Source organism: Camellia sinensis, unplaced genomic scaffold, assembly GCF_055761805.1.
Source record: "Camellia sinensis isolate YWXY unplaced genomic scaffold, ASM5576180v1 Unanchor14, whole genome shotgun sequence".
In the NCBI taxonomy this organism is placed as follows: domain Eukaryota; kingdom Viridiplantae; phylum Streptophyta; class Magnoliopsida; order Ericales; family Theaceae; genus Camellia; species Camellia sinensis.
The window spans coordinates 4,614,482-4,641,435 of record NW_028129020.1 but is presented as its reverse complement, the minus strand read 5'-3'; the positions used below and the strand labels follow the sequence as shown (position 1 = coordinate 4,641,435).

The window sequence follows — 26,954 nt, the reverse complement described above, 5'->3', positions numbered from 1 at the left end:
CTCTCTTTATTCTTTTTATTCTTTTTTCTTTTTTACACCTTTTTTTTTGTAAATAAATAATATAAATAAATACAAATAATATATTTATTTTTTAATTTTACATATAATAAATAAAATAAATAAATAAAAATAGTATGTATTTTTTAATTTTACATATAATATATAAATATATATATATATTAAACGTGTCCCCAGCGTGTTGTGTCCCCTATTTTTTAAAAATTTGCGTTTTTACGTGTCCGTGTCATGTCCCGTGTCCGTGTCCGTGCTACATAGCATGGCAGCTATAAACCCAGGTCAAACTCATTAAGAAGACGGGGAGACACATTTATGAAAAGTGAGAAGTCAAACATGCAGCACTTTCTAGTACATGAAATGGCAACAAATGCATTTTGAGCCAACAACAGAATCCAAGAAAAATCCAAGATAATAACTCTTCACAGACCACATAATGGAAATTAAAATGATTTTATATCTGCGTGGTGAGAAATACCTGTAGTGCCGCTTGATAAATTAGTCTCTCATCACTTCCAACAGCCCTTTCTTCAACCAAACCAGGACGGGGTGTAGGATCACTTGAACTGATATACTGTGAAGTTGAAACAGACTTGCCATGCATCAGGGATGGAGGTAGTATCCTATTTCCGTTGTTCTCATACACAATAACTTCATCATCAATGCTCCTGCCAAAATGGTCTTCCATATGGTTCTTTTTGGCTAGATTTGGCCATGCATAATGATGAGATTTTCCACGAGCATCACGAATCTGACTGCTGCTAACATTCTCTACCAAATTGCTTGATCTGGAACTTTGTGCAGATGCCTGGATGGAATTTGGAAGGGTCCTCTTCAGAGCTTGTTGGGAAGAAAGTTTTTTGTAATCTGTACCGTACATACCAACAGTTCAGAATCAATGAACCAGTGAAACTTTGAAATGCATGACATTTTCTGGCTGAACCACATTACCGTTCTCTTTAGAATAGTTAGAATTGTCAGCCTGCATCGTATGCCAATTAGAGGCTCTAACATATTCACTAGAACTAGGATGCAACCGAAGGTTAGCCTCTGTATGATGGTCAACATTTGAAGAACTTCCATTAGAAGTAATTGCTTTCATAGGAAAGGGAACCTCTTGAGATGGTCCAACACGACCTGAAACAAAATCAAGTGCTATATGATCGGGTAGCAAAAGAATATTGGAACGTGCAGATTTTTTTATTTATAAAAATGTTAATTTTTACCCCTTGAAGTTGCACCAACTGCAGAATCCCTTGATGAAATGATCTCGTGATTGGCAGAATCAGCAGTTTCCCTCAGAAGTGATTCATATTCTCTATATTCATCTAGATCCCAAGATGAATCACTATCAGATGAAGTAAGATTAATCGTTTCTCTTGCGGCCATAACAGTTGAATGATGATCCCCTTCTCCAGCCAACTTATAAGAAGCACCAAATGGTGAGCCAACCTGCAATCAAATATCATGATCAGTATCCAGTAATATGGCAGCAGAACCAAAAGATAAAAAAAGTTTCATCTATCTCACCATCAGACACAGAATCTTTACTCACCAGATCAGTACAATGTCGAGAAACTAAGCTGCAAAGCAATCCACTCAGAAAAGAACAACATCTCCTAGTAGACTCAACAAAATTACGAAAAGGATCCACATCGTCAGGCATCTGCATTAACAGTATACCCACTATCTCATGAGAAAAATAAAATAAAAATAAAAAACAAAAGCAAACAAAAGCCAGAAAACCCAATTAAATCAAAAATAAAGAGAACAAACCAAATAGACATGGTTCATAATTTTGTACTGGAGATAAATTATATTCCTTCCTAGAAAGGAAAATGAAACATTTCAACTCACAACAATATTGGCATGCAAGGTAATATCTTAATTTTACTGGAAACAGGTTCAATCTGAAATACAGCACAGAAATAAGATTAAGCAGAGCATTCAAATGAATTGAGAAGCTGAAAAACACATATCATGATGTTAAATAGAACTACACAACACTGTACACAACTGAACAACTTTAGACCTGCTTTGCTTAGCAAGATGAATCAGAAGGTTAATATATGAATCAACAACATAACAACTTCAAATAATGAGGTTAAAGTATTTTGCAGACTGGTATCCAAGAGGGTGTACGTCCAACCTCACATGCCCCAATCATCATAAAATTCTGAGGCAATCTGTTCTGTAAAGCTTACTGGATACTTGATGGGTCCAACCAAGAACAAGAGAGAGAAACCGTAAGGTTCTAGAGAGAGAATATCTCTAGCAATCAATGTTCATATATCAAAGTTAATTACAAGATGGTTATGACTTCTCTAGATAGAGGCTATCCTACATCATATATCAAAGAGAGAATATCCTACATCATACTCTCTCACTCGAAAGAACTTGTCCTCAAGTGAAGACAAACAAAATACAACCAATGCACAAGAAATGAAACACAAAACTAGAAAAGTATGATACAAACAAATTCCAAAAAGAAAGCTAATCTACTGTAAAATTTAATGTATAAAGAGAAATAGAGAGAGAATAAATTGTATGTATTATTGATTGATATATTGATATCTATTACAATGATTCATGATTCCTATATATAGAAGAGGGTGAGTGTGTAGTAGGTAAGGAGTAGGTGAAGTGGAGGTGGTAGTGGTGTAGTGGGTTAGGTTTAGTGGAGTAGGTGAGGTGGTAGTGGTGTAGTGGGTTAGGCTTAGTGGAGTAGGTTTAAGTGGGTGAAGTAGGTGGAGAGTGGGTGAAGCAGTGGGTTAGGTTTAGTGGAGTAGGTTTAAGTGGATGAAGTAGGTGGAGAGTAGGTGGATTTTAACAGCCCCCCGCAAACTCAAGGGGGATAGGAACTAACCAACTTGAGTTTGGAGAGAGTAACAAAACAAGAAAATACATAAAAATAAAAGAGGATAAGAGACACTGTATGGTCGTGTCAGACCATTGGTGAAGACACTGGATGGTGGTGTCATAACGTTGTAGAGGACACTATATGGGGGTGTCATAACCATGTAGAGGACACTGTATGGTGGTGTCATAACGGTGTAGAAGACACTGGATGATTGTGTCAGACCAATGTAGAAGACAGTTTATGGGGTCATGTCGGACCGTTGTAGCAGACAATGTTGTGACAGTTGTTGTGACAGTTTACGGAGTCTTGCTGGACCCTTGTAGAAACTAACCGGAATCAATGTCGGGACAGTTTACAGAGTCTTGTCGGACCCTTGTAGAAACTAACCGGAATCTATGTCGGGACAGTTTACAGAGTCTTGTCGGACCCATAAAGGAGCTAACCGGAATCAATGTCGGGACAGTTTATAGGGTCTTGTCGGACCCATAAAAAAGTCGCACCCTCAAAAGGTGTGCCCAATCTTTCAAAAGGCGTGCCATCAAAAGGCGTGCCCAATCCATAAAAAGACGTGCCATCAAAAGTTGCGCCCTCAAAAGGCGCGCCCACTTCATCAAAAGTCGTGCCCGACAGAAAGCGTCGAGCCATCAAAAGGTGAGCCGGAGACGCGGCGAGGCACGTGAGCGACAGAGTGGCGTGTCGGCCGCGTCGTCAGTGTCAATATAAACCAATGCGAAGGCTGTGCTTGAGGCAGAAGCGAAGACAAAAAAACCTGGGAAAAAACTTCTGAAAAACTCTTCATTTTCTGAGAGAGATATTCGTTTTTCTGAGAGATTGCCTCTAAGAGCTGCAAATCTTGAAACACTCCCCTTCCGAACATTATCAGTCTGAAATTGCTATTTCGCTGAAACACTCAGCAACCCAAAAAACATGGCCTCTTCTTCCCGTTCAGCTACCCAGAATATGGCCTCTTCATCCCGTGGTCTACTCACTCTCTTTCCCGACCTCAACGAGTCAACAAGAGAGATAACTGGTGCGGAGGTCCGTGAACCTCAACCAAACACCTCTGGTTTTGCTCCGTTGAACTTTCCGATGCGGTCGGTGGAGCAAAGAATGGCAGTGCAGTCGGATGTGGAGGCCAATCAGTATACATTGAAGTCATGTGTGGAAACCATGACTGCGGTTACAAATTTGTCGAACCGGCTGCAGAGTAGGACAAATGAGGTGCAGCAGTTAAACGCCCAACTGGCTCTGCTCCAACGCATGTATAAGGATGCGCGAGCAGAGTTAAGTGTGCTAAAGGCGGAAAATAAGGAGCTGAAGCGGAAGGCCACCGTGATGTTCCGATTTGGAGGTCCACCGTATGCTGTAGTGGAGGAACAGGGAGGAGGCAACTTGCTTGGTGGTCTAGGAAGCACGGAGGCAACACCGGCAAGGACCACCCAGGACGGAGGCAAGAAGAAAAGACCGGCGGCTGAGTAGAGAAGAAAAATCCCACTGTGGGTGTGGTAGTTTTGTTTTTGTTTGTGTGGGTTTTTTTTTTTTTTTTTTTTTTTTTTTTTTTTTTTTTTATGTAAAAGTGTGATCGGGGTTGATCCCCTGATATGAATAAAATGACAAAGTTGTGGAATGTTGTTGGTGTTATTTTGTGGTGTTGTTTTGTTTAATAAGAAAAATAAAATAAAAGAAAATAGAGAAAAATATTTGTGGATGGGTGATAAGAAAAACAACAGTTTTTTTTTTTTTTTTTTTTGGTGGAATATAAAATAAATAATAATAAGAGAATGGAAAACGGGTGATGCTTACTAACAAGGGATAGGGAAAATATATTATAATAAAATATATATATATATCTTAAAATAAAAGAAAAGGGTGAAAGAACGTGGATGAAATAAATTAAGAGAAAGGAGAGATATGATTAAAGTGGGTTTGAAAGTGGGAAAAGATGAGAGAGAGGGATGTCCAAGAAGCTTGTGCTTTTGATAGTTACACATTACCCAAGCTGTATGTGAAGATGCATGTTACTGTCTTACACTTCTGCAGGCTTGGTATTCTTTGTGGGGCACTTGCAACACGTGACATTGAAAATTGTATTCGAAAATGATGACATCTCCAACATGAAACGTCTTGGAAGCAGCCCAGGCCTTGTAATCAATATTCCCAATGATGGTTCAACCAGCGGAGTCCCCAACCTTGTACACTGCTGCCATTGAAACCTTCAAGCCAGCAAACATGGCTACCAACAACAGAGCCACAGCTCTACACCCCACACCCAAATCCATGGCTAAGAGAGAGAGAGCAAATCGGGAAAAAAACAGCAGTGACGAGCAGAAAAGCAGCGCCAGAAACGCCAACGACGACGACGAGTAAGAGTACAACCACGGATATGTGAGAGGCGAGGTGAACGGCGATAGAGGCTAGACGATGATGCGGGTGCCGCCGCCGACATAGCGGAGAAGGGGTGTAAGAAAATGTTGAAGAAGTCAAGGTATGTGTAGAAAATAAGCGGAATAGGTTGAGGTCCGGCGGGTGGCCAAGGCGAGGTTGCCGCCCGCCGGTGAAGCGAGAAATACTAAGGTCTTAACCTTGCTCTGATACCATGTAAAATTTAATGTATAAAGAGAAATAGAGAGAGAATAAATTGTATGTATTATTGATTGATATATTGATATCTATTACAATGATTCATGATTCCTATATATAGAAGAGGGTGAGTGTGTAGTAGGTAAGGAGTAGGTGAAGTGGAGGTGGTAGTGGTGTAGTGGGTTAGGTTTAGTGGAGTAGGTGAGGTGGTAGTGGTGTAGTGGGTTAGGCTTAGTGGAGTAGGTTTAAGTGGGTGAAGTAGGTGGAGAGTGGGTGAAGTAGTGGGTTAGGTTTAGTGGAGTAGGTTTAAGTGGATGAAGTAGGTGGAGAGTAGGTGGATTTTAACATCTACAATGACAGAAGTGGTGTCGATGCAAGAAGAATCCGGCAAATAAGGCACCAGATCTTGCACATTGAAGGTGTTGAAGATTCCCAAATGAGGCGACAATTTGACTTGATAAACATTGTCATTGAATTTGTGCAACATTTCACAAGGATCCACATTCCTATCACTCAACCTGGTGTAAGAACCGTGAGGGTACCTTTCTTTGCTCAACACAACCCGAACAAGATCCCCCACCTCAAACAACACTTTCTGTTTATGCACATCACCGGCTGATTTGTATTTGGCATTGGACTTTTCAATTTAAGACCTAACTTGAGCATGAACATTCTTCATGAATGTAGCCATTTCCTCCGCTTTGATGCTTCCCTTCCTTGAGATAGGAAAAGGAACAAAGTCCATAACACTTGAAGGTTTCATCCCATAAACCACTTCAACAGGAGAAGTATTTATGGTGCAATTGATTGACGAGCTGTAAGCAAACTTGGCTAAGGGAAGAATACCAACCTAACTCTTAGGATGATCTCCCACAAGACACCTCAACAAGTTGCCAAGACTCTGATTCACCACCTCCGTTTGGCCATCAATTTGAGGATGAAAGGCAGTGCTAAAGTTCAAGTCAGTGCCAATTTTCTTCCACAAAGTTCTCTAAAAGTGATCAAGGGATTTAGCATGTCTATCAAACACAATACTTCTTTCGGATAGAAAAAGAAATCAAGCACCGTTTGGTTACCTTAATCTCATTGCCTTTCTCGAACCAAGATGGAGAATAATGATGGGGATGGTCCTCCACCAAAAGGTTGAGTTTAGCCACCACTTATTGAGAAACTGGGTTCTCACAACCTCCACTATCAATGATCATGTTACAAACACATCCACCAATGTTGCAAGCGGTATAGAAGATATTGGTGTGCAACTAATCTTCTTGGCTCCCTAGCTTTGGTGATAGAAGTGTCTTCTTTATCATAAGAGCAAGACCCTCTTTTTCATCACTATCTCCACCAATTTCAACATTGTCTGAAGTGTCCTAAAATGGAGCGTCCTCATAGCCACCATGGTCCTCAACTTCTTCAATGAGAAATGTCTTGTTTCGATTAATGCCCATGTTCTTGCGGCAATCGGAAGATCTATGGCCCGGTTCACCACACTTGAAACACTTGAAGGTTCCACCTTGAGGTGGATTTTAGTTTCCGGAAGCACCATTAGGATGAGAAGCTTGAGAGGAAGAAGCACCTTATCCATGAACTTAGAAGGAGGAATAACTTTGGCAAAGCTAGAAGGGGAAGGACCTAGCCTAAAATTACCTCAAAATCCTCCTTGGGAGTATTGTCCCATTTGGGAAGCACAACAACTTTGTTGCTTTTCCACGGCTAAAGCTCGATTATAGGCTTCGGAAACATTACACAATATATTCAAGGCAAGAACATCTTGGATTAAAGGCTTCAAGCCAATCACAATAACGAGCCACCCGTTGCTCTTCCCTCTCATTTAAATCAACCCGAGCAATGAGTTGATAGAAAGATTCCGTGTACTAGCCCACACCTCCAACTTGCTTGAGAACATGAAGGGCTTGGTAGACACTTTGAAGGTAGTTGTACCCACCAAGTGAAAGCTCTTCCCTTTAGTCGAATAGCAACAAGCTTGACCTTTTTTTCATTGGAAAGCTCTCCATAATCAAAGATCTACTCGATAGTATTGAGCCAATCAATGAACTCGTTGGGATTAAGGCTTCCATGAAAAGTCAGGAAACTTTATCTCGATATTGCTCTCCCATTCGTGCTCAAACCTACCCACATTCGCTTGACGCCTTTGCGTAGCCAAAAAGAGATTATCAAAGGAGCGATGAGTACCACCCTCGATATCAATGGAACCTATAAAGCACGGATACCTCCCCGAGGGCTGCGTATCAATTTCCGACATGTGTCTTAACACTCTCACGAAAGTGTCCCATATTGTTTTGAATTTTTTGTAGTCGGACACATTTGGGACACGTTTCAAACATTGCGGGGTACAAAACATAATTTCTAAAACTTGTAACTGGGGCTCAAACTGTAAAAACCAAAGATCGAAGAGAAGAGGAGATGAGCGAAAGGGCTAAGGCCACTCGCCGTTCGCTGCAACAAATCAAAGGTATGTCTTCTTTTTTAATTTTGTTGTTTTCTTCTCTTCTCCTCCTTCGATTTTCTTCTCTTTCTTGTTCGATCTTCTTCTTCGATCACTCTCTCTCTGTCTCTTTGTTTCTCTCTCTCTCTCTCTCTCTCTCTGTCTCTCTCTCTCTCTCTCTCTCTCTTCGACTCTTTTTTTTGGTTCTTCACTTTCTCTATCATTCTCTCTCTTTTTTTTTTCTGTCTCTATGTTTTCGTTCTTTGACTCTTTGTTTTCTCTCTGTCGCTCTCTCTAAATGTAACATCTTTCTATCTCTTTGATTATTTATATTTTCTTTTTTCTTTTTTTGCTAAATGCAACGCCCTTTTTTTTTTCTCTTTGGTTTTTTTTTTGTTCTTTTTTATTTTTGGCTTGGCTCTCTCTCCGATTATTTTTTTTCTTCTGTTTTTTTGTCAAATTAGTTTTATGTGATAAAACAAATTATTTTTATTTGAAGAAAAAATCACATTGTTGAAATTGTTAATTTTAATGATGTATTTATTAATTTTATTATAGGAACCAATTTTTTATTTTGAAATATAGAATGCAATTTTTATGTTATTTGTGAATGATATATGATGTTTTAACTATGAAATGTGTGTTTTTTTTATCGCAAGATTAGAGAATTTGAAGTGGAGATTGCACTGAAGAAAATTAAATCAAATAAGGCTTTAGGACCCGATGATATCCCTATTGAAGCTTGGAAGTGTTTGGATAAAAAAGAGGTTGCTTGGTTGACTAGGTTGTTTAGCAAAATTTTGTTGACTAGGAACATGCCAGATGAGTGGAGAAAGAGTATTTTAGTGCTAATCTATAAGAATAAAAGAGATGTCCAGAATTGCAACGACTATAGAGGAATCAAGCTAATGTGTCATATAATGAAAGTGTGGGAGAGGGTAATGGAACGCGATTGTGAGATATAACAGAGGTGTCAGAGAATCAATTTGGGTTTATGCTTGACAGGTCAACAATGGAAGCGATCTATCTTTTGAAGAGAGTAATAGAAAAATATAGAGAAAAGAAAAGAAACATTCATATGGTGTTTATCAACCTTGAGAAAGCTTATGATAGAGTGCCTCGGGATATAATATGGTGGGTGTTAGAGAAGAAAGAAGTGACAAAAGGTTACATTGATGTGATTCGGAACATGCATGAAGGGGTGGTGACCACTATTAGATCACCTGCTGGAGAGACTAATGAATTTCCTATCACTGTAGGGTTACACCAAGGATCTACCCTAAGTCCTTATCTTTTTGTTTTAGTTATAGATGAGTTGACGAGAAATATTCAAGATGACGTGCCATGGTATATGCTTTTTGCAGATAATATTGTGTTAGTGGATGAGACTAAAGAAGTAGTTAACACAAAGTTAGAGATTTGGAGAAAAACACTTGAATCTAAAGGATTCCGGATAAGCAAAACTAAGACAGAGTACATGAAGTGTAAATTTAGTAACAGAAATAATGAAAGCAAAGGAGAAATGAAGATTAAGAACCAAGAATTGCCTAAGAGTGAACATTTTCGTTATTTATGGTCGATTATCACAACGGCGAGGAAGATTGACACGGATATGGTCCATAGGATTAAGGCAGGATGGCTTAAGTGGAAAAGTGTATATGGGATACTGTGTGATAAATGAATACCCACTAGACTAAAATGTAAGTTTTATAGAATAGCTATTAGACCAGCGATATTGTATGGGACGAAGTATTGAGCAACCAAGAAACAATATGTAGATAAGATGAATGTTGCTGAGATGAGGATGCTAAGGTAGATGTGTGGCAAGACTAGACAAAACAGAATTAGAAATGAGTATATTCGGAAATGAGTAGGAGTAGCACCGATAGAAGATAAGTTGAGAGAGGAATCGATTGAGATGGTTTGGTCATATTCAACGGAGACCAACAGAGGCAGTAGTGAAGAGATGCGATGCAGTGACGGTAAATGGAAATGTTAGGGGACCGGGTAGGCCTAGATTAATGTTGGCTAGCGTTGTAAATAGAGATATGGATTTACTTAATTTGACTAACGAAATGGCTTTTGATAGAGCCGCGTGGAAAAGAAGAATTCATATAGCCGACCCCATTTGATGGGACTTAAGGCTTCGTTTGGTTTGGTATAATTTTATAAGTGTAATTTTGTATTTTTTATTACCTTTAATATTTTTTTGGGCAAATTACATGAAAAAAACCCCAGAGTTTCACCTGTTTTGCAAATTAAACCTCAAAGTTTAAGTTTTAACAACTTAAACCCCAGACTTTAAATCCATGTACAATGTAAACCCTCTGTCCATTTCTGTTTGGTCTCCTTAATAGAGCAATATTTGGGCAAGAAAATGGTGTTGTTTTGATTTAGCCCCAAAAAAAAAGAAATAGAAAGGGATAATATTGTCTTTCCACACAACAACTAAGGGATAATTTAGTCAATTCACCTAGTTGTCTTCCCCATTTTTCACCACCACCGGCGCCATTACTATGCAGGCTGCTGCAACCATTACCATTTCCTTTCCAAATAGAAACCCAAGCTTCTCGCATTTGATTCAACAACTAAACCAAAAATACACACAGCCAGAAACTAGCAATAAAATAAAACATTAAAAAATAGACACCCAAAAACAAGAGCTGCAATTGAAAAGGTTTTAGTGAGTCAAGTAATTGCAGAAGAAGAACCATCGATGGAGAAGGCAAAGATTGTAGTAAAACATATATATAAATATATGGTTTTAAACATACTTGTTGGTAAACAAGTATATACTTGAAATCTTGTTGAATTTTTGCTTCAAATCTCAAAGACCCACCAAATCAAAGTTTCAAATCAGAAAAACCCAAACAAAATTTGTACAAAAAATCAATTGGGGACTAGGAACAAAACATACAAAACTATCCATTGCCTGAAACCAAAACCCTATTCGATGCTTCTGTTCGAATTTCGAAACCCAATAATCATGAATCATGTAAACAGAAACCTAGAAACACAATTAATGTGTATATTTATGTATATGTGTCTGAATATATATATATATATATATATATCATAATCAAATAGTTGAATACCCAGAAGACAAAATCATTCTTCACTTCAACATACACATGTACATACATGTATAGATATAAATGTGAAGTCATATATGATTACTCAAGAAGAGAATAGAAATGCCTAGCAGAGATGGAAGAGGAGTTGGTGTCGATGTCGGTGTTGGCATCGGCAGTGGTGTGATTGTGGCAGAGACGGAGAAAGCAATAGTGGTGTGGGTGAATGGGGCAAAGAAGACGGGTGGTAGGATTGATTGTGTGAAGTCAATTATAGTGTTAAGAATTGATGGTGGTGATTTGTTGAATGGTTGATGAATGATGGTGATGATTTGGTGTGTTCATGTTCTATATTAATATTTACATCAAGTTAAAAGAGTAAATAAAAGATTGCCCCGTGTCTTGCAAAAAAAAAGTTTTGTTAACTTTGGAAACAGAGTTGGACGGATGGTTTACATTGAAACTCATTTTAAAATATAGGGTTTAAATTGTTAAAATTGAAACTCTAGGGTTTAATTTGTAAAGCACATGAAACTTTGGGGGGTTTTATGTAATTTGCCCTATTTTTTTATAATTTTATGATATATAATAAAAAAAATTAATTATATATATTGAGCATGCTCCCAACATGTCATGTCCTCCATTTTTTAAAATTTTGCGTATCTGAGTGTCTCGTGTCCGTGTCCGTGTTCGTACTTCTTAGATCAGAACCATCACTACCATCGGTAGAAGGGAGGAAACATCAACATGATGGGTCCAATCAAGAACAAGAGAGAGAAATTAGAGAGAAAGAAACCCTAACGTTCTAGAGAGAGAATATCTCTAACAATAAATGTTCATATATCAAAGTTGGTTACAAGATGGTTATGACTTCTCTAAATATAGGCTAACAATTCCCCACCACTAACTAGTCACATGCCAAGCACTTGATATCCTACATCAATATTGATACAAATAATAAAATGCTTGACAGAATTACACATGAGAACATGATATAACATACACTTTTTCAATAAGTAAAACAGCAACATATACATTTTTTCATTTAAGTAACAGTTACATATATATTTGTATTCATACATGCAAGTATAAAAAAATGTATATATAAGATCATTTGTAGTTCCTACAAAGAGAAGGGAAGTGTATTCGTCGTACACCTGGAGTTTTCCCCAGCCATACCATGCCTATATGGAAGCTGTTTTTCTCTCCAAAAAACTCTAATCCCATCTTATTGAACGGTTGAAGCTCAAGAAGTCTACGTTACGCTTATATTTGTTTTATGTGTATTTCTTTCTTGGTAAGTTTTTTTTTATAAGCAAAATGAAATTGTATCAAAGGACATGCTGAGGGAGGACAACCCTTATACCCAATTTTCAATCCTCCTAAGCTACCTCAACCACCCTCCAACCTGAACGTAGCTAAAAAACCAGACTATCGTACTTCCCAATGCTTCCCCACATGGCAAACTCAAGATCATAGAAGTACTCCTATTGCTAGTTGCATCACACTGAGCATCAATAGAACCATCCATTACACTTCATCATCATGCTTATCCATGTGCTTACTAGTCGATTGAACCCCACAAGCCTCTTTCAACTCCATCTCTAGAACCCCTTCTCAATTACAATCAACATTGCCATTCCAGCATTAAATAACAATCCAATCTATCACTACCTTGCCCTCCAAGAACCTCCAACCCCGTCAATTGCCCCATCAAAACCCATCCTAGAAATTTCATCACTCTTTTTGCACAAATCGAAATGTAACACCCTGAATAGCACTGACCGTACATTGAACTAATTGCAATGAATTGACAAGCCACTAGACCACAATTTAAGCCCCCTACCAAACATGGTCTTAACTATATTGGGGCCCAATGGCCCCTTCTACTTGGTGTAAGTAACTAGCCTAAAGAAAAAACTGAAAGTCTAACAGAGTAATTTGGTAGAAAGATTGTGGGTTGCTAGCTCAACATACCAACATCTTATTAATAATCGAACCTAAGTAATGAAAATGTTTACTATTTGTTAGACCATCTCCAATCATTCACCAAATTTTTCATCTAATTTGATTCCAAATTTGAGTAAAAAGCTTGATTTGATATGAACTACTCCAATCATTTCATCAAAATTTTTGAAAAATTACATTCTCATCCCAAATTTCACTTTTCATCAAATTTGATGAAAAAAACATATCATCTCAGATGCTTCATCTTTTTAAATTTTTATCAAATTCAAATTTGATGAAGGATTTGATGAGTTATCAATTTGATGGAAAAAATGACTCTCCCTTGATTTGATGAACATTTGATGAAAGGATTAGAGATGATTTTTGAACACTTTTCATCAAATTTAAATTTGATGAAAGAAAAGGTGAAGATTGGAGATGCTCTTATCTCCTGGTTTTCAATCTTCACTTCTCCATTATTTTAACTTTAATTATTAATAAAGTTACATTTTATATTCTACTAATTTTAAACCCTTTTAATTTCTTGTTTCTCTCCAAATTTATAATTTAGTGTTAATTTTTTCATTGGTTTCAGCTAGTAAAACAATATCATCTGCAAACAAAATACACAATTGGAAATCTTGTTGAATGTGTTTAGTTAATTCAATTCATTCATGACTAAGGCAAATAGGGACACAGTAGACCCTCAATGCAATCCTACAGTAATTAGTAATTCAATAATTATAGTCACAAGACTCAACCCCATCATTTATGTCTTTTCTCGGCAAGAAGCACGGACACAGACACAGACACATGACACAACATGGACACGTCGACACGTAACGTTTCAAAAAATGTAGGACACGTACAAAATATATAATTTTATTTATTTATTTTTATGTCATATGTGAGGATAAATAACTATTATATGTCATATATATAAATATTTAAGTTAAAGATAATAATTCTTAAAATCTAAAGGAAGAAAATAGATTTAAATTTATATTGTTTTCGTTTTGTCATTAAATTCCAATTTATTTTTATTCAAACTTGTAATGTGTTTCATGTATGTCCGTGCTTCTTAGTTTCTCGCATTAGTATACCTTTTGGTCACATTTCTCCAACACCCACCATACTATATCTCTAGACACCCTGTCATAAGCGTTTTCTAGGTCTATAAAACTATATGTAGATCCATCCTCTTCTCTCTATACTATTATATTAATCTTCTTAGTAAATATATCGCTTCCAAAGTTGATCTACTGAGCATTAATCCAAATTAATCCTTTGAAATTGTTGTTATAATCCTTGAGTGATGCTAACCCAAGGGATTAGCCTAGTGGGTGCAGTTTGGGGTATGGGGGTGTGCTCCCTCCAAGTCTTAGGTTCAACTCCCATTAAGTGCTATCAACTCCTTGAGGCTACGCCCGCGGGCTCTACCCGAGATTTGCCTGATCCACATGGAGGGGGCATTTTGAGTAGGTCCCGGGATTAGTCGAGGTGCGTGTAAGCTGGCTTGAACACCCGATCATCAAAAAAAATAATAATAATAATAAAATAATCCTTGAGTGATGCTCAATCACCATCTCCCACAATTTCATTGTATGACTCTTCAACTTAATGTCTCTATAGTTGTTACAATTATGGATATCTCCTTTATTTTTTATATATAGGTACTAAAATACTTTTTCTCCACTCATCAAGCATTTACCTGATTTCATTTTCTTCAATACAAATTCCACCTCAAACTCCCTTAGTTGATGATAAAACTTATATTCTCTGGTTCCATCAACGCTATTATATTTCTCTCCTCTTAACTTTCTAAATGTTTTCAATTAACAATTTCTCAAAATAACTTTTCCACCTTTCGTTAGTCTCCTCATCCCTCACAGCTTCACTAACACCCTCAAATTTTCACTTTTTATACACTTAATCTTATTAAAATCTCTTCTTTGTCTTTCTTATAAGTTAGTAAGTTGTAAATACTATTTTTTTCCATTTTACTATCTAATCTGGTATACATTGAACGCTTTTAGTTTAGCATCTCTAATTGTCCTTTTTTAACCTCCTTATTAACCAACTTATATCTCTTAAAATTTCACTCATTTTTATCGTTTTGTCACTTTTTAATACATTCTTCTTCTTTTCTTTTCTTTTTTACAACGGCTTGTATCCACTACTCTACCACCAAGTATTTTTATATATAAGGTTTTTTCCATGTGACTCTAAGGATTTCTTTCAATATTATTCTTATGCATTCCACCATTATATTCTACATGTTATTAGTATCACCTTCCAAACCCCACATTGCTTCACTAAACATTTTATCCTTAAATATTTTTACTTACTCATCTTTAAGTTTTTATTATAAATATACAGTACTTTTATTTGAACATCAGGTAGAATAGTTGCACAATGTTGCATCTTTCATCTTTTCTTCTCCTTCTCATTTGATTCCTCCTCGTTGACACTTGCCATCCATTATGGACCCCTTCCCCATACCATCTCAACTTCCACACCTTCCCTGTTTTTCTTTCCCTTCCGTGATATCCACTACAAACTACTTTAGCTCGTGGCTTTTGCCTCCTTTCTTTTCTCTAATCAAATATTACAATTTTACTAACACACTCTTATGAATGACTTGCCTTCTTAGCACCAACTATACAGATATTGACATCAGGATCATTGCAACCAAGAAAAACACCAATTTTTTAACCTTCTACCTTTCGAGTATTAATCTACCTTTGTTGTGCTAGTTGGTTCTTGGTTCTATATATTTCAGTTGGTTTCGAAAGATTGGCCTTTGATTGTAACGTATTGTAACTATTTGTGCACCCACCACATGTCATAAGCACACAACAACGATGGGTACTCTATATGTCATCATAGATGTCCTGTGTCAGCCAACAAAAGAAGCACATTTGGTCATCCTACAAAATTCCTTACAAAAACCTAGACTAAACTACTCTAATTTTGTGATTTGGTCTAGCACCCAAGAACACAAGAAGGTACATTCTTGTTATTATCCCGCAAGAGCTTAAGAGTCTAGGTCATACCTCCTATCTCTTTACCTAGATCAAGAGGTAGGGTGATGATGAGCATGGAAAGAAGACAAAAGGAAATTCTACAATTTCAAATGGACCACCTTTAAGTAGAGTTCTAGAATAGTTTTGAATCTTTAATTGCGTTTATTTTTAAGTACGTTGTTGGATAAATTTATGTTATTGTATTAGGATTTAGGAGTTCGGGATATTTTGGAAATTTCATAAAATTCCTGGACATTCGATGTAGGATTTGCTCATGGGTCTTTTTATAGTTCAAGTAACGTTAATTGATTTTTATTAGGTGTCCTAGTTGATCGACAAGATTTGTGGTTATCAAATATTTTTAGTTTCTAAATTGGAGTCCTAGTCCTTATAAAAGGAGGAGGGTCTAACAGCCTATAAATATATGTATAATCTCATTGATTCAATAGTTTTGAGTTATGGAAATTTAACATTGTGTTTCCATGAATTTACCTAACACTTGCAAGTGTGAAGCGTTGTTCCTCTTTGTCCTATTCTTTGTGAACATACCTAAGTTCTATGAAGCACGGGTATGGGTACAAGTACAAATACTGGTACGACACAGGCATATTGATATGATAAAATCCAAAAAAATATGGTACGGGTACGGCTTGGTACTTTTGTTAAAAAAAATATATTTATTTTCAATTTTGAATAATGCAAAAATTGATTAAATTTGTCAAGATCCAACCTACAATTAACATTTAATGCCAAAACTGAAGGTATAAATCAAAATTAAATGTCAATATATTACATAACGTATAAACCATAGCTTAATTTTAAAATTATGCTAAGCGTAGCACGAAAAATAAAAAAGAAATCTAGTAAAATAAATTTTATCTTTGTAATAGAAGAAAATATTGTTTCAATTGAGGCATGGTACGTCTTGGGTATATACTAGTTTCGTCTGGGTACGCCAAAAATTAAAAATAAAAAATTTGAGTACTTGTTTTGAATACCCGGTACGTATACAGAAGTACCGTACAAAATATCATATGCTAGTAAGTACCCAGTACAAGTATGACGTGTTTTTCAAAATACCCATACTTCATAACCTAAGTTACTATTCTCAGGCATGGTTCAAAATGTCACCAATATGTAACAGTGTAGCTGTAACAGTGTAGTTGTTACATAAGGATATTTTGAGCATCTAATTCAAATACACATGCTTGTATCGGCGTAAGAAAAAAAATCACAATTATATTCGCCAATACAACATTGATATGATGTTGTATCATCCAATACAGCCGTTATTTGAACTAAAAACAGCCAATACGGCTTTTATTTTAATTGATACGGCCCATGTTGACATATAGCACACATAGACTCAATCTAGGTGGCACTTTACATCATCTATATATATATATATATGCAGGACACGACACGTGGGGGACACGCACAGAGTGTATAATTTTATATATTTATTATATGTCATATTTATGAATATATCATTCTAAGCTAACAAATAAATGCAATATAACACTAATTTCTACAAATCAACATTAATTTTCTTTTATCATCATATTTCAAGTTTTTTTGTTCAAAATTATAATTAGTTTCACGTATCTAATTAATGGACACGTGTGTTTAAGCAATGGACACGCGTGTCCTCTAAGTGTCCAAAGAGTGTCCGAGTCTAAATTATTTTTAGAAAAATAAGACACGTTTGGATGAGTGTGAGACACGTGTCGGGAAAGTGTCTGAAGAGTGTCAGTGTCCGACACCGACACGACGCCGACACGCTATCTGTCTAGAAGTGTCCGTTCTTCTTAGTATCCATACTATTATTAAGTGAAAGACTTAATTGATGTAGTGAAGCCTTTGCTCTCATGCCACGTGGCAGTATTTTTTATTTTTTAAAAAAAAAGATACACAAAAGTGGGCAAGACTTGAACCCATTGCCATAGGTTTAAGGTAGGAGGACTCATACCACATAAGCTAAGTACACATTATAATATTAATTTCATTATTATTTTCTATTATTCTTATTAATTTGAATTGGACATGCATCATGCGTACTACCCGCTAGCATTGGTATTAGCAATGCTATAGACCACTAATTTACCATCACTAATACCACCACTAGTGAGGTGGCAATTGAAAAAAAAAAAAAAAAAACAAGGCACAAAACACATGTGGCAGTGGGTGGGACTCACTGCCACATCATTAGAGCCACCACTAATTAGTGGTCTAAAGCATTTTTGTATATTGCTACTATCCACTTGTTTGAAATACTTAGATCTTATTTAGGGCTTGAAACTTCCAGATTTTAGTTTAATTTTTCATCATCCTACTTATAAAATTGTTAATTGTTATTGAATTTTTAGTTAGTGTTTCCCTTCTACATGACAACAGAATGATGGATATCAAATGTTTCTATATTAAAGAATGAATTAGCAACTAAAATTATTGTATTATCTATTTGTCGTAGCAATTCTAGTTATCCTAAATTGTGAAATCCCCTTAAGAGATGAAATTCTCCACATTTTTTGCCTTAAAAACAACATAAAGTTCAATATGAAGTTATAAATCATGTTTTCAGGTGCCACAGTGTTAGGTAAAAATCATTACACATTCAAATAGGGATAAATAAAATCAGAATATGCTTAATTATTAAATGATCCTAATACGTATTGTAGAATCTCACCCAAAAAGGCCATAATTGCTACATTTGAGTTTAAAGAAACCCTTTGGTACCACAAAGCTCAAGGCTTCAATGATTGATCTATGTCTTTCCAGGTTCTTCTCTGCAGGTTTCTATCTTTTTTCTCGGTTGGATTCCTAGCTATTATTCTTCTCCTCTTCTTCTTCATGCCTCTAGTCTATTGGGATCCTCTTTTTTTCGTTGAGTTTTACATCCTCTATTTGTTTTGGATTTTTATTCCTCTTCTTCACACCTTTGGTCTACTGGGTTTCTCTCTTGTTTTTATCTCTTCTGATGGGTTTCAACATCCTCTCTCTCTCTCACTCTCTCTCTATTGGGTTCTTCTTCGGTTCTCTGGTCTGTTGGATTCATCTTTTTTCCCCTTACTTTTCTTTGTCTATTTAGGTTCTTTTTCTTCTTTCTTTCCTCTCTCTATTGGGTTCTTCTTGTCTAGGTTAGGCTCCTTATTCTTTTTTTTATTGACATGCACATTTCCCTGACCACTGATATTTCTTTATTTTTTTATTCCCCTGCTAGCCAGTGTAACAATACAATGCATGTACATGTAGATCCTTTTTTCTAGTTGCTTAGTTAAGTTGTTGGATGTTATGCTTTATAATTTTTGGAATTTTAAAAATATTTGATTCTTATTATCTACAACTTGCACTTGACATCAATAAGAAGCGCACGCCACAGGAGACCTCTGTGCCTCAACGCGTCTTTTGTTTTAAAAACACTAGCAAAAATAAAGGGGTAACCCTATAAATTGATAAAATTAGACCTCTAACCACTCTTGCATAGAGTAGTTTAAATAATCTGACTTGCTGCCATCCTCATCAAGCAATGTGCTTTCACAAATTCAACTTATTTATCTATATTTTGAAACTATAAAGATGAAAAGCATTGGCGAAAACTCAATCCATAATTTAATTTGACTTAACACTGACCCCACAATCAATGACAATGAGCGCCAGCAATACATGCAAGTTTCACAAATAACAAATCACAGCAATTACTTGAGAAGAACAAAGAAAGAATGGCCATTTAGGGTTCAGTAATCAATTGTAAGTAGAAATAAGGAAAGCATACAATAAGAAGCCATTCTGTGTTGAAAACCAAACACCAACCCAATCGAGAAGACAATGCAGATATAATCTAGGGTTTAATACACACCCACACAACAACAACCAAAAAAAAAAAAAAAAAGAAAAAAAAAGAACCTAACTTTGAGTGAACCAGCATGAGGCTGTACAGAGAGAGAGAGAGATGCATATAAATAAACATAGACAGAGAGAAAGAGAGTAAGACTATGAGAAGTTGAGTGTGTGTTTGTGTGTGGGAGAGAAATAAAACCCTACCTGTAAGTGGGATGAGAGGTGGAATCGCCATTGTAGTGGGTGTTTGTAGTGAGTCAGTAAATCGGAGACAGAGAAAAGAGAGAAACAAACAATGATCTATTGACGGCGTCACCAGAGTTCAGGTTGGGGCGACGCCAACAGAGACAGACAGAGAGAGAGAGAGAGCTCCTCGACGGTAGCGTTTCAGCAAAAGAAATATAAAAATTTTATTCCCCTGGGAAAAGACCCAAAAAAACTGCAAATATTTTATCAATTTTTGTTAATGTTTTACCTTAACTTTATGACACATGATAATGTTTGAAATAATTGTACATGTTACATAAAATTTAACAAAATAGTTAATGACCCATGTTTTAAACTTTATTAACATGTTTTATTTGATTAAAATTAACAAAATAAATTTGTTTTTGTTTTTTTACATTTTTAAAAAATTGTCTAACTCAACTACACGAATAAAAAAATTTAAAAATTGAGTTACTTTTGAGAATAATTTACTAAAGATAAAAATAAATTAAATTATAATATACAAAATTTATATAATTTAAAATAAATAATAAAACTAAAATAAGTTAAACTAACAAAAAAAATTAAAAAGGCCAACTCTCAACAAAGAGCCAAATGACTTTAAAATATTATACATTCTTTATAAGGGATTTTTTTTTTCCCCCCTTTTTAGGTCCCTAGTTCAATATGTTTTAGTTTAAAGGCAACTGAAAAAACTTTGATAGTTCAAGGACACCAAATATTTTATGAGCCATTATCAACTTCAATTGTTGCCGATAACCCTTTATTGTTGGTAATGATTTTGTGGTAACCCCCACAGGTCAGCCACATTTTTTTGGCAAATCTCCGACAATATTTTTTTGACAACAATCCCATGCTTTTTCCTGCCAAAAAAAAAAAAACCTTTAAAAAAAAAAATCACTCATTGTAAGAAATTTCACTTATTGGCAGTGATTTTTCAAAAAAAAAGTTAAGTGAAATTTCACTGCGTTATGATTTTGAAATCTCATTTATTGTGTAAAGAACAAATGGATCTCATAAGATACTCAAGAAATTCCTTTGATTTCTTCCATTCACACTATTTTTTACATGAAAAAATAGAAAAAGAAAGAACGGAGAACAAAGAGAAGTATAGTAAATAGCAATAGCTAAGCAATGAAAGAGAGAAAATAGGAAAAAATAGAAGAAAATTTTATATATGCACAAATGTGAACTGGTGAAGAAGGTAGGTGATGGTGGAGCAAGGATCCCCTCCTTGACTTTCCTCATTGACTCCCTACTTGATGGCCTATTGGGTCCACTTTTGGGTCTAATTTCGATGATCCGAACCGTTCAAATTTTTGAATTTGTTATGTATATCATACTTGTAAAAAATCAAGTCGATCGGATATCAAAAATCACGTGAACTAAAAGTTTTATTAAACAATAAAACTATTTATTAAATTTTTTTAATAAACGGTTTTTAGTTATTCTGATATTCGATCAATTTGATTTTTTACAGGTATGATATACGTGACAAATTCTAAAATATGAACGGCTCGGATCATCGAATTTTGATCCAAAAGTGGACCCAATGGCCTATCAAGTAGGGAGTCAAGGAGGGAATCATTGCTCATGATGGTGGCTATAAAGCAAACACTAGAGGCGTAGGTAGCGGATAATGATGGAGATTTGGACTGACAATGCATAAACGATGATAGTTAAGGCATAAACGATGATAGTTAAGGCACAAACAATTGTTTGAAGTGGTGAATGGTGAATAGCAATCATGATCTAAATCGGATAATGACAAATAACAATCATAATATGGATCGGTGATGTGCGAACAGTGATGAAGGTGACGTCAATTGATGGTGGTTGGTACAACATCGATGGATGCGGTTGAGGCGGAGATAATTAAAGTAAAAAATATATCAAAAGGAGAGAGATTTTAGAGAGACAGAATTGTAAGAAGAAAATGAGAAGGGAAAAAATATATATTTGGGACTTTTTAAGGTTTTAAGGTTATTTTTGACCATTTATGTCTAAAAAATATGTATTCTTCTAAAATTTGAAATGTTAAAAGACCTCAAGTAGCAAATAAATTTTTGGTGTCTTAAAATTATCACACAAACATGTAGAGGGGTGTATTCCTAATTTTTTCCTAAAAGAAAAGTGAAATAAATTATATTTGTATGTTTTTTATATCTGTTGATTAAATATGAGGTGATGTGTAAAATTTGAACAATTATTATTATTATTGTTATGATGATGATGGTATGTCATTAATATATCAAAAAATAAAAAGAAATTTTCAATAAATGAGAGTAACAAAAAAAAAAAAGAGAAAATGTAAAATAATTATAAAACAGTGAGAAAAATTGTGAAGCTACCAAAATATCCTCCATTTCCTCTAATAGCTTCCCCTTCATCTCTTCCCTACAAATCCTAACACACCCACCGCCTACGGACCAATTTCCATCTTCCCTTAGCATTGATAGCCACTTATATTTCGTACAATTATTAACCGCCGAACAAAAATTAATTGGTCACATATTAATTACTAAACAAAAATAAATTATGCATATATAATTATCGAATTCGTTCGGTAGCTAATATCCAAACAATTAATTTTGTTCAATAGTTTATATTGGAATAAATTTTTTTACATAAATTGATAATTTTTGTAGTGGGCAAATAAAAGCTCCTTTGTATTCATTTTTAAAAATATAAATAAATAAATAAATAAGTGGATATACTTAGAAAATTTGTGAGTACAATGTATTTTGTAAACATTAGCCATAAATTCTTTTTGTGAAGCCTTTGAGATCGTGAGACCAAGCTCAATGTATTTCATAAAAATTAGTCATAAATTCTTTTTGTGAAGCCATTGAGATCGTGAGACCAAGCTCAACTTGTTCACAACAACGCAGGTTACTATTCTGTTGGGCTTTAAATAATCATTTAAGGTGCAAAAGACAATTTTATGACGCCATTTTAGTAAGTTTAAATGCATCGATTTTATTTTATCTTTTATGTCAAGTTTCATAACTTTTTATGATCCATTTTACTTGTCTGTCAAATTTAGTTAAGTCCAACCCCAAAGGGTTGGCCTAGTGGATACAACTTAAAATTTAGGGGTATGTTATTTTTAGGTCTCAGGTTCAACTCTCATTATGAGCAATCCGCTCCTTGGGGCTATACCTGCGAATTATGTCAGAGATTTACTTGAGCCACGTGGAGAGGTGCTTTGCGTGGGTCTCGGAATTAGTCGATGTACGCCTAAATTAACCTGGTCACCCAGTTATAAAAAGTAAATATATATATGTATAGTTAAGTCCATTGACAATAATGTTGCACCACTACTAAAAAAGGACCTTTTGCAATGTTTTGCGATGGTCTCAAACGTTGCAAAAGGTTCACATGTTGTCACAAAAGATTTTTTGCGACGAAGTAGCGACGGGAAATAGAAGGTGGCAGAAAGGTGCATGACAAAAAATATTTGTAGCGGTTACAAACCGCCGCGTCCTTGTAATGACGGTAAATCAATGGTTTTTGCGATGGTTTAACCTAACACAAAAAAGTGGAGAAAACATCACTTTTAGCGACAGTTTAGAATGCCGTCTCCAAAAACTTTTTTAGATACGGTAGTGGACGTTAGTATTATTAGCGCAAACTTAAACGTCACAAAAAAATAGAATTAAATTTGTCAAATTAAGTTCAGCAACTTTGGAGCAACTAATAAATGGGCACGAGCGGTGCACGTGAATGTTGTCTTTCAATGATTTGAATTTGAATTAAAATTTGATTATAGTACATACTCTTCAATAAAGTTAGAGTAATTACATTTCAATAATTTTAAATTTCTTCCTAGTTTAAATTTGAATTAAAATTAAATAGTACATGTTTTTTATTGAAGTTAGAAATTTTAAATTTCTTTCATCTGCTTTTTGCCATTTGAAATTGAATTAAAATTAGATAGTAATACATGTTCTTCATTGAAGTTAGAGCTAATTACATTTCAATGATTTCAAAAAAATAAAAAAAAAAAAAAAATGGGATACAAAATAGTGGTTAGTATGATAGATTATGATGTAGGTAAATATCATTCCATAGACTCAAATTTAAAATCTTATTTACCTTGACACTTAAATACTCTCACCATGACTACTTAAGCAATTGCCTGAGGTCTTCTTACGCTTTGTCTTACAATATAAATGAGAAAGTTGGGGATATGAGGGTGTTTGTTTGGGCTTTTCTGAGCCAACTTATAACTTTTGACTTTTGAAAAGCTATTTTGGACTGTTTGGTTAAATTTATTTCAAACAGTTTTTTATTCTAACAATTTTTTTTTAAATCAAAAAGCTGATTCTGAGAAACTGCTCACCCCTTACTTCTGTTTATCAGCTTTTACTGTGGACATGTTAATTTACGGTTATATTCTTAGATTTTTTTATTTTTTTTATTTTTTTAAAAATAGAAAAAAAACCCCAAATTGACTATAAAATATTATTATTATTTTTTATGAGAAACGTAGATATGTAGTGAATAACAAAAACTAAAATTTAATTGAAAAAAATACCTCACAACTTATTTAACAAACACTACTCAGCAACTTAAATCTATAATCCAACAGGTACACCAAATAGATTAACAACTTCTAATTAAAGTCATAATTTATAATCTGTTAAGCTATAATTTATAATCTGTTTTAACAGTTACACCAAACGGAGCCATAACCCATAATGGTTGCTACATTCTCCATCACGTTTTCTTTTATATATATACTTATTGATATTACGGTTTTATTTTCTAAGTGGTTTGTAAAAGTTGTATACATAATTTCTACCATGTTGTTTGAAATTTGTCCTATTCACCTGAAAGGGGCATTTTGCATAGATCTCGAAATTAATCAAAGTATACATAAATTAGTCCGAATATCCGGTCATCAACAAATATTTTGTTAACCTTTTTACTTGCTTAGTTTTCGTACTATTTTCACATGTCTTAACATTTTTTATTATTTATTTATAAGGCTATGGTGTTTTGATGGGCTGATAGTAATATATAGTTAGTAATAATTATTATACAAATAGATAGCAAGTAAACAAATAAATCATATATATATATATATATATATATATATTATCAAAAGAATCATAAATACAAATTAAAAATTGCATAAACATCTTGTACTTGAGAGATAATTAAAAATACAAATTATGAATAAAAATAAAATAAAATAGAATTATTAAATTTAAATTGGCATACACAAATTTTCAAATATCTTATGAGAGAGAGAATTATGAGCCAGGTATGGGCCGAGTTAGAGGCCGAGCAAATTGGAGGCCCAATGGTGCATTGGGCCGCGATAACTTTGGATTTGCCCGGAGTTGGGGTTGCTCAGAGATAGACCGAGCCACTTGGATCTGCGCAGGTGATAACCGCGCAACTTGCGTTGCTCAGTCAAAGGCACGCACCGTTAGCCTGGCCGAGAAGCTTGTGCTAGAAGTCCGGCTGGATGGCCTTTGGTTGATCAGTACGACCAGTATAACATAAAATGACTTTTGGGGTCATTAAACCAAAGAAACCATTCCAACTATATATGAATCACCAATATAACATAAAAATATGCCTTTGAACTTCAAAAATCATAATTGTGGGGTTCAAAATTTACTCACTTGGGTCAAAGCGAAATAATGGACTAAGTTCAAGCTTAGAAACCCATTAGGCAATACAATTAGGGTACGACCACTGCCTCTATAAAAGGTGTAAGAGGGGCTAATTTGAGCCCACTAAATTATTTAGGCCCAATAGCCCAAGATTAGTGGGCCCGAATTTATCGCAAGTCCAAGAATCGGTGGGCCCAGATTTATCGCCATCAAACAGATTGAATCGCTGTAAGCCTCGAAAGGGTTCGGGTCCACGAACCTAGAGACTTACTCAGGCCCGGAACTCGAAAGGGTATTAGGCAAGCCTAGAGATCCGAGGCACTCGGACTCGAAAGGGTTCGGATCCACGAACCTAGAGGTCCGAAATACTTGGCTTCGAACGGATTCAGACGCAATCTAGAAGTCGCTCCGTTAATGAGTCCCAGAACACTTGCGGGCTCGGAGCTTTCCGGGATCTACGCACCAGAACCATGGGCGTAATGGAGTTCGAACAAAGGACCCGATCCCGAGGACGGTGAGTGGAGACAAATTCACTCTTCGGTTAAACTAGCCTATACCCGGGTCGAGGTGGCACGACCCCAGGGGGTCCATGAGACTCGGCAATATTTTGCGGCAGGACGTTCTCTGGGACTACCCCTGACCCTTTGGGATGATTGGGGATCATTGGTTAGGTGTGGCTAAGAAGAAGGGTTTGCCGAGGGACTGATCTCCTCTTCGGGGTTTTCTCATCCTCGGAGAAGTCACCTCCTCGGAGAGGTCACCTCCTCGGACAAGGTGGTTAGAGAGAATATCCCCCATGTGCCTTGCACATGGGCTCCATCCTACATCATGAAGTGCCTATAAATAGCACTTACCCATAGCTTTACAAGGGATGGATTTTGGAGATTTTTAACTCTTGGGAAAGAACTAATTTCCCTTCTCCATTATCAACCTTGAGAGTGAAAGTGGGAGATCAATGGGAGAGCCTTGCCATTATTCTATTCTCTAGCCATTTTGCCTTCTTCTTCACCCAATCTCTTATCTCCATCATCTCCTTTGTTGTTGTGTTCCTAAGTTGAGATTATTGAAGAATCTAAGCCTCTCATCATATTCTAGAGAATTCGAAGTTGTTCTTCAAGGATCGTTGAAGATCTTCGAATTTTCCAACTCTTTTCTTGAACCCTGTCCTACATTTTGGCGACTCCACTGGGGAGGCGGATTGTTTAATGGTCTCAACGAGATCTGGAATCCACACAACTCCAACAAGGATGGCGGAAGAAGATGAAGTTCACCAACAAGGATCCTCTAATGGTGGTGATGACAGAACCATGGCTC

General features: G+C 35.6%; 1 protein-coding gene across 3 annotated transcripts in view; it reads right to left on the bottom strand.

The window, feature by feature from the left end:
- The window catches only part of LOC145788582 (helicase-like transcription factor CHR28), a 57,680-nt gene extending 37,420 nt beyond the window's left edge, over positions 1 to 20,260 (bottom strand). Inside the window, exons 1-6 of one of the 3 annotated variants that reach the window (XM_082911900.1) lie at positions 19,987 to 20,202; positions 1,873 to 1,925; positions 1,571 to 1,681; positions 1,242 to 1,467; positions 967 to 1,152; positions 494 to 882 (exon numbers count right to left, since the gene is read on the bottom strand). In XM_082911900.1, the coding sequence (XP_082768026.1) occupies positions 494 to 882; positions 967 to 1,152; positions 1,242 to 1,467; positions 1,571 to 1,681 (912 nt within the window). In that variant the 5' untranslated portion in view covers positions 1,873 to 1,925; positions 19,987 to 20,202. Of the gene's footprint in view, positions 1 to 493; positions 883 to 966; positions 1,153 to 1,241; positions 1,468 to 1,570; positions 1,682 to 1,872; positions 1,926 to 19,986 lie in introns of all 3 variants that reach the window. The other 2 variants (XM_082911899.1, XM_082911901.1) reach the window with 2 other exon arrangements.
- Positions 20,261 to 26,954: the final 6,694 nt, after the last annotated feature.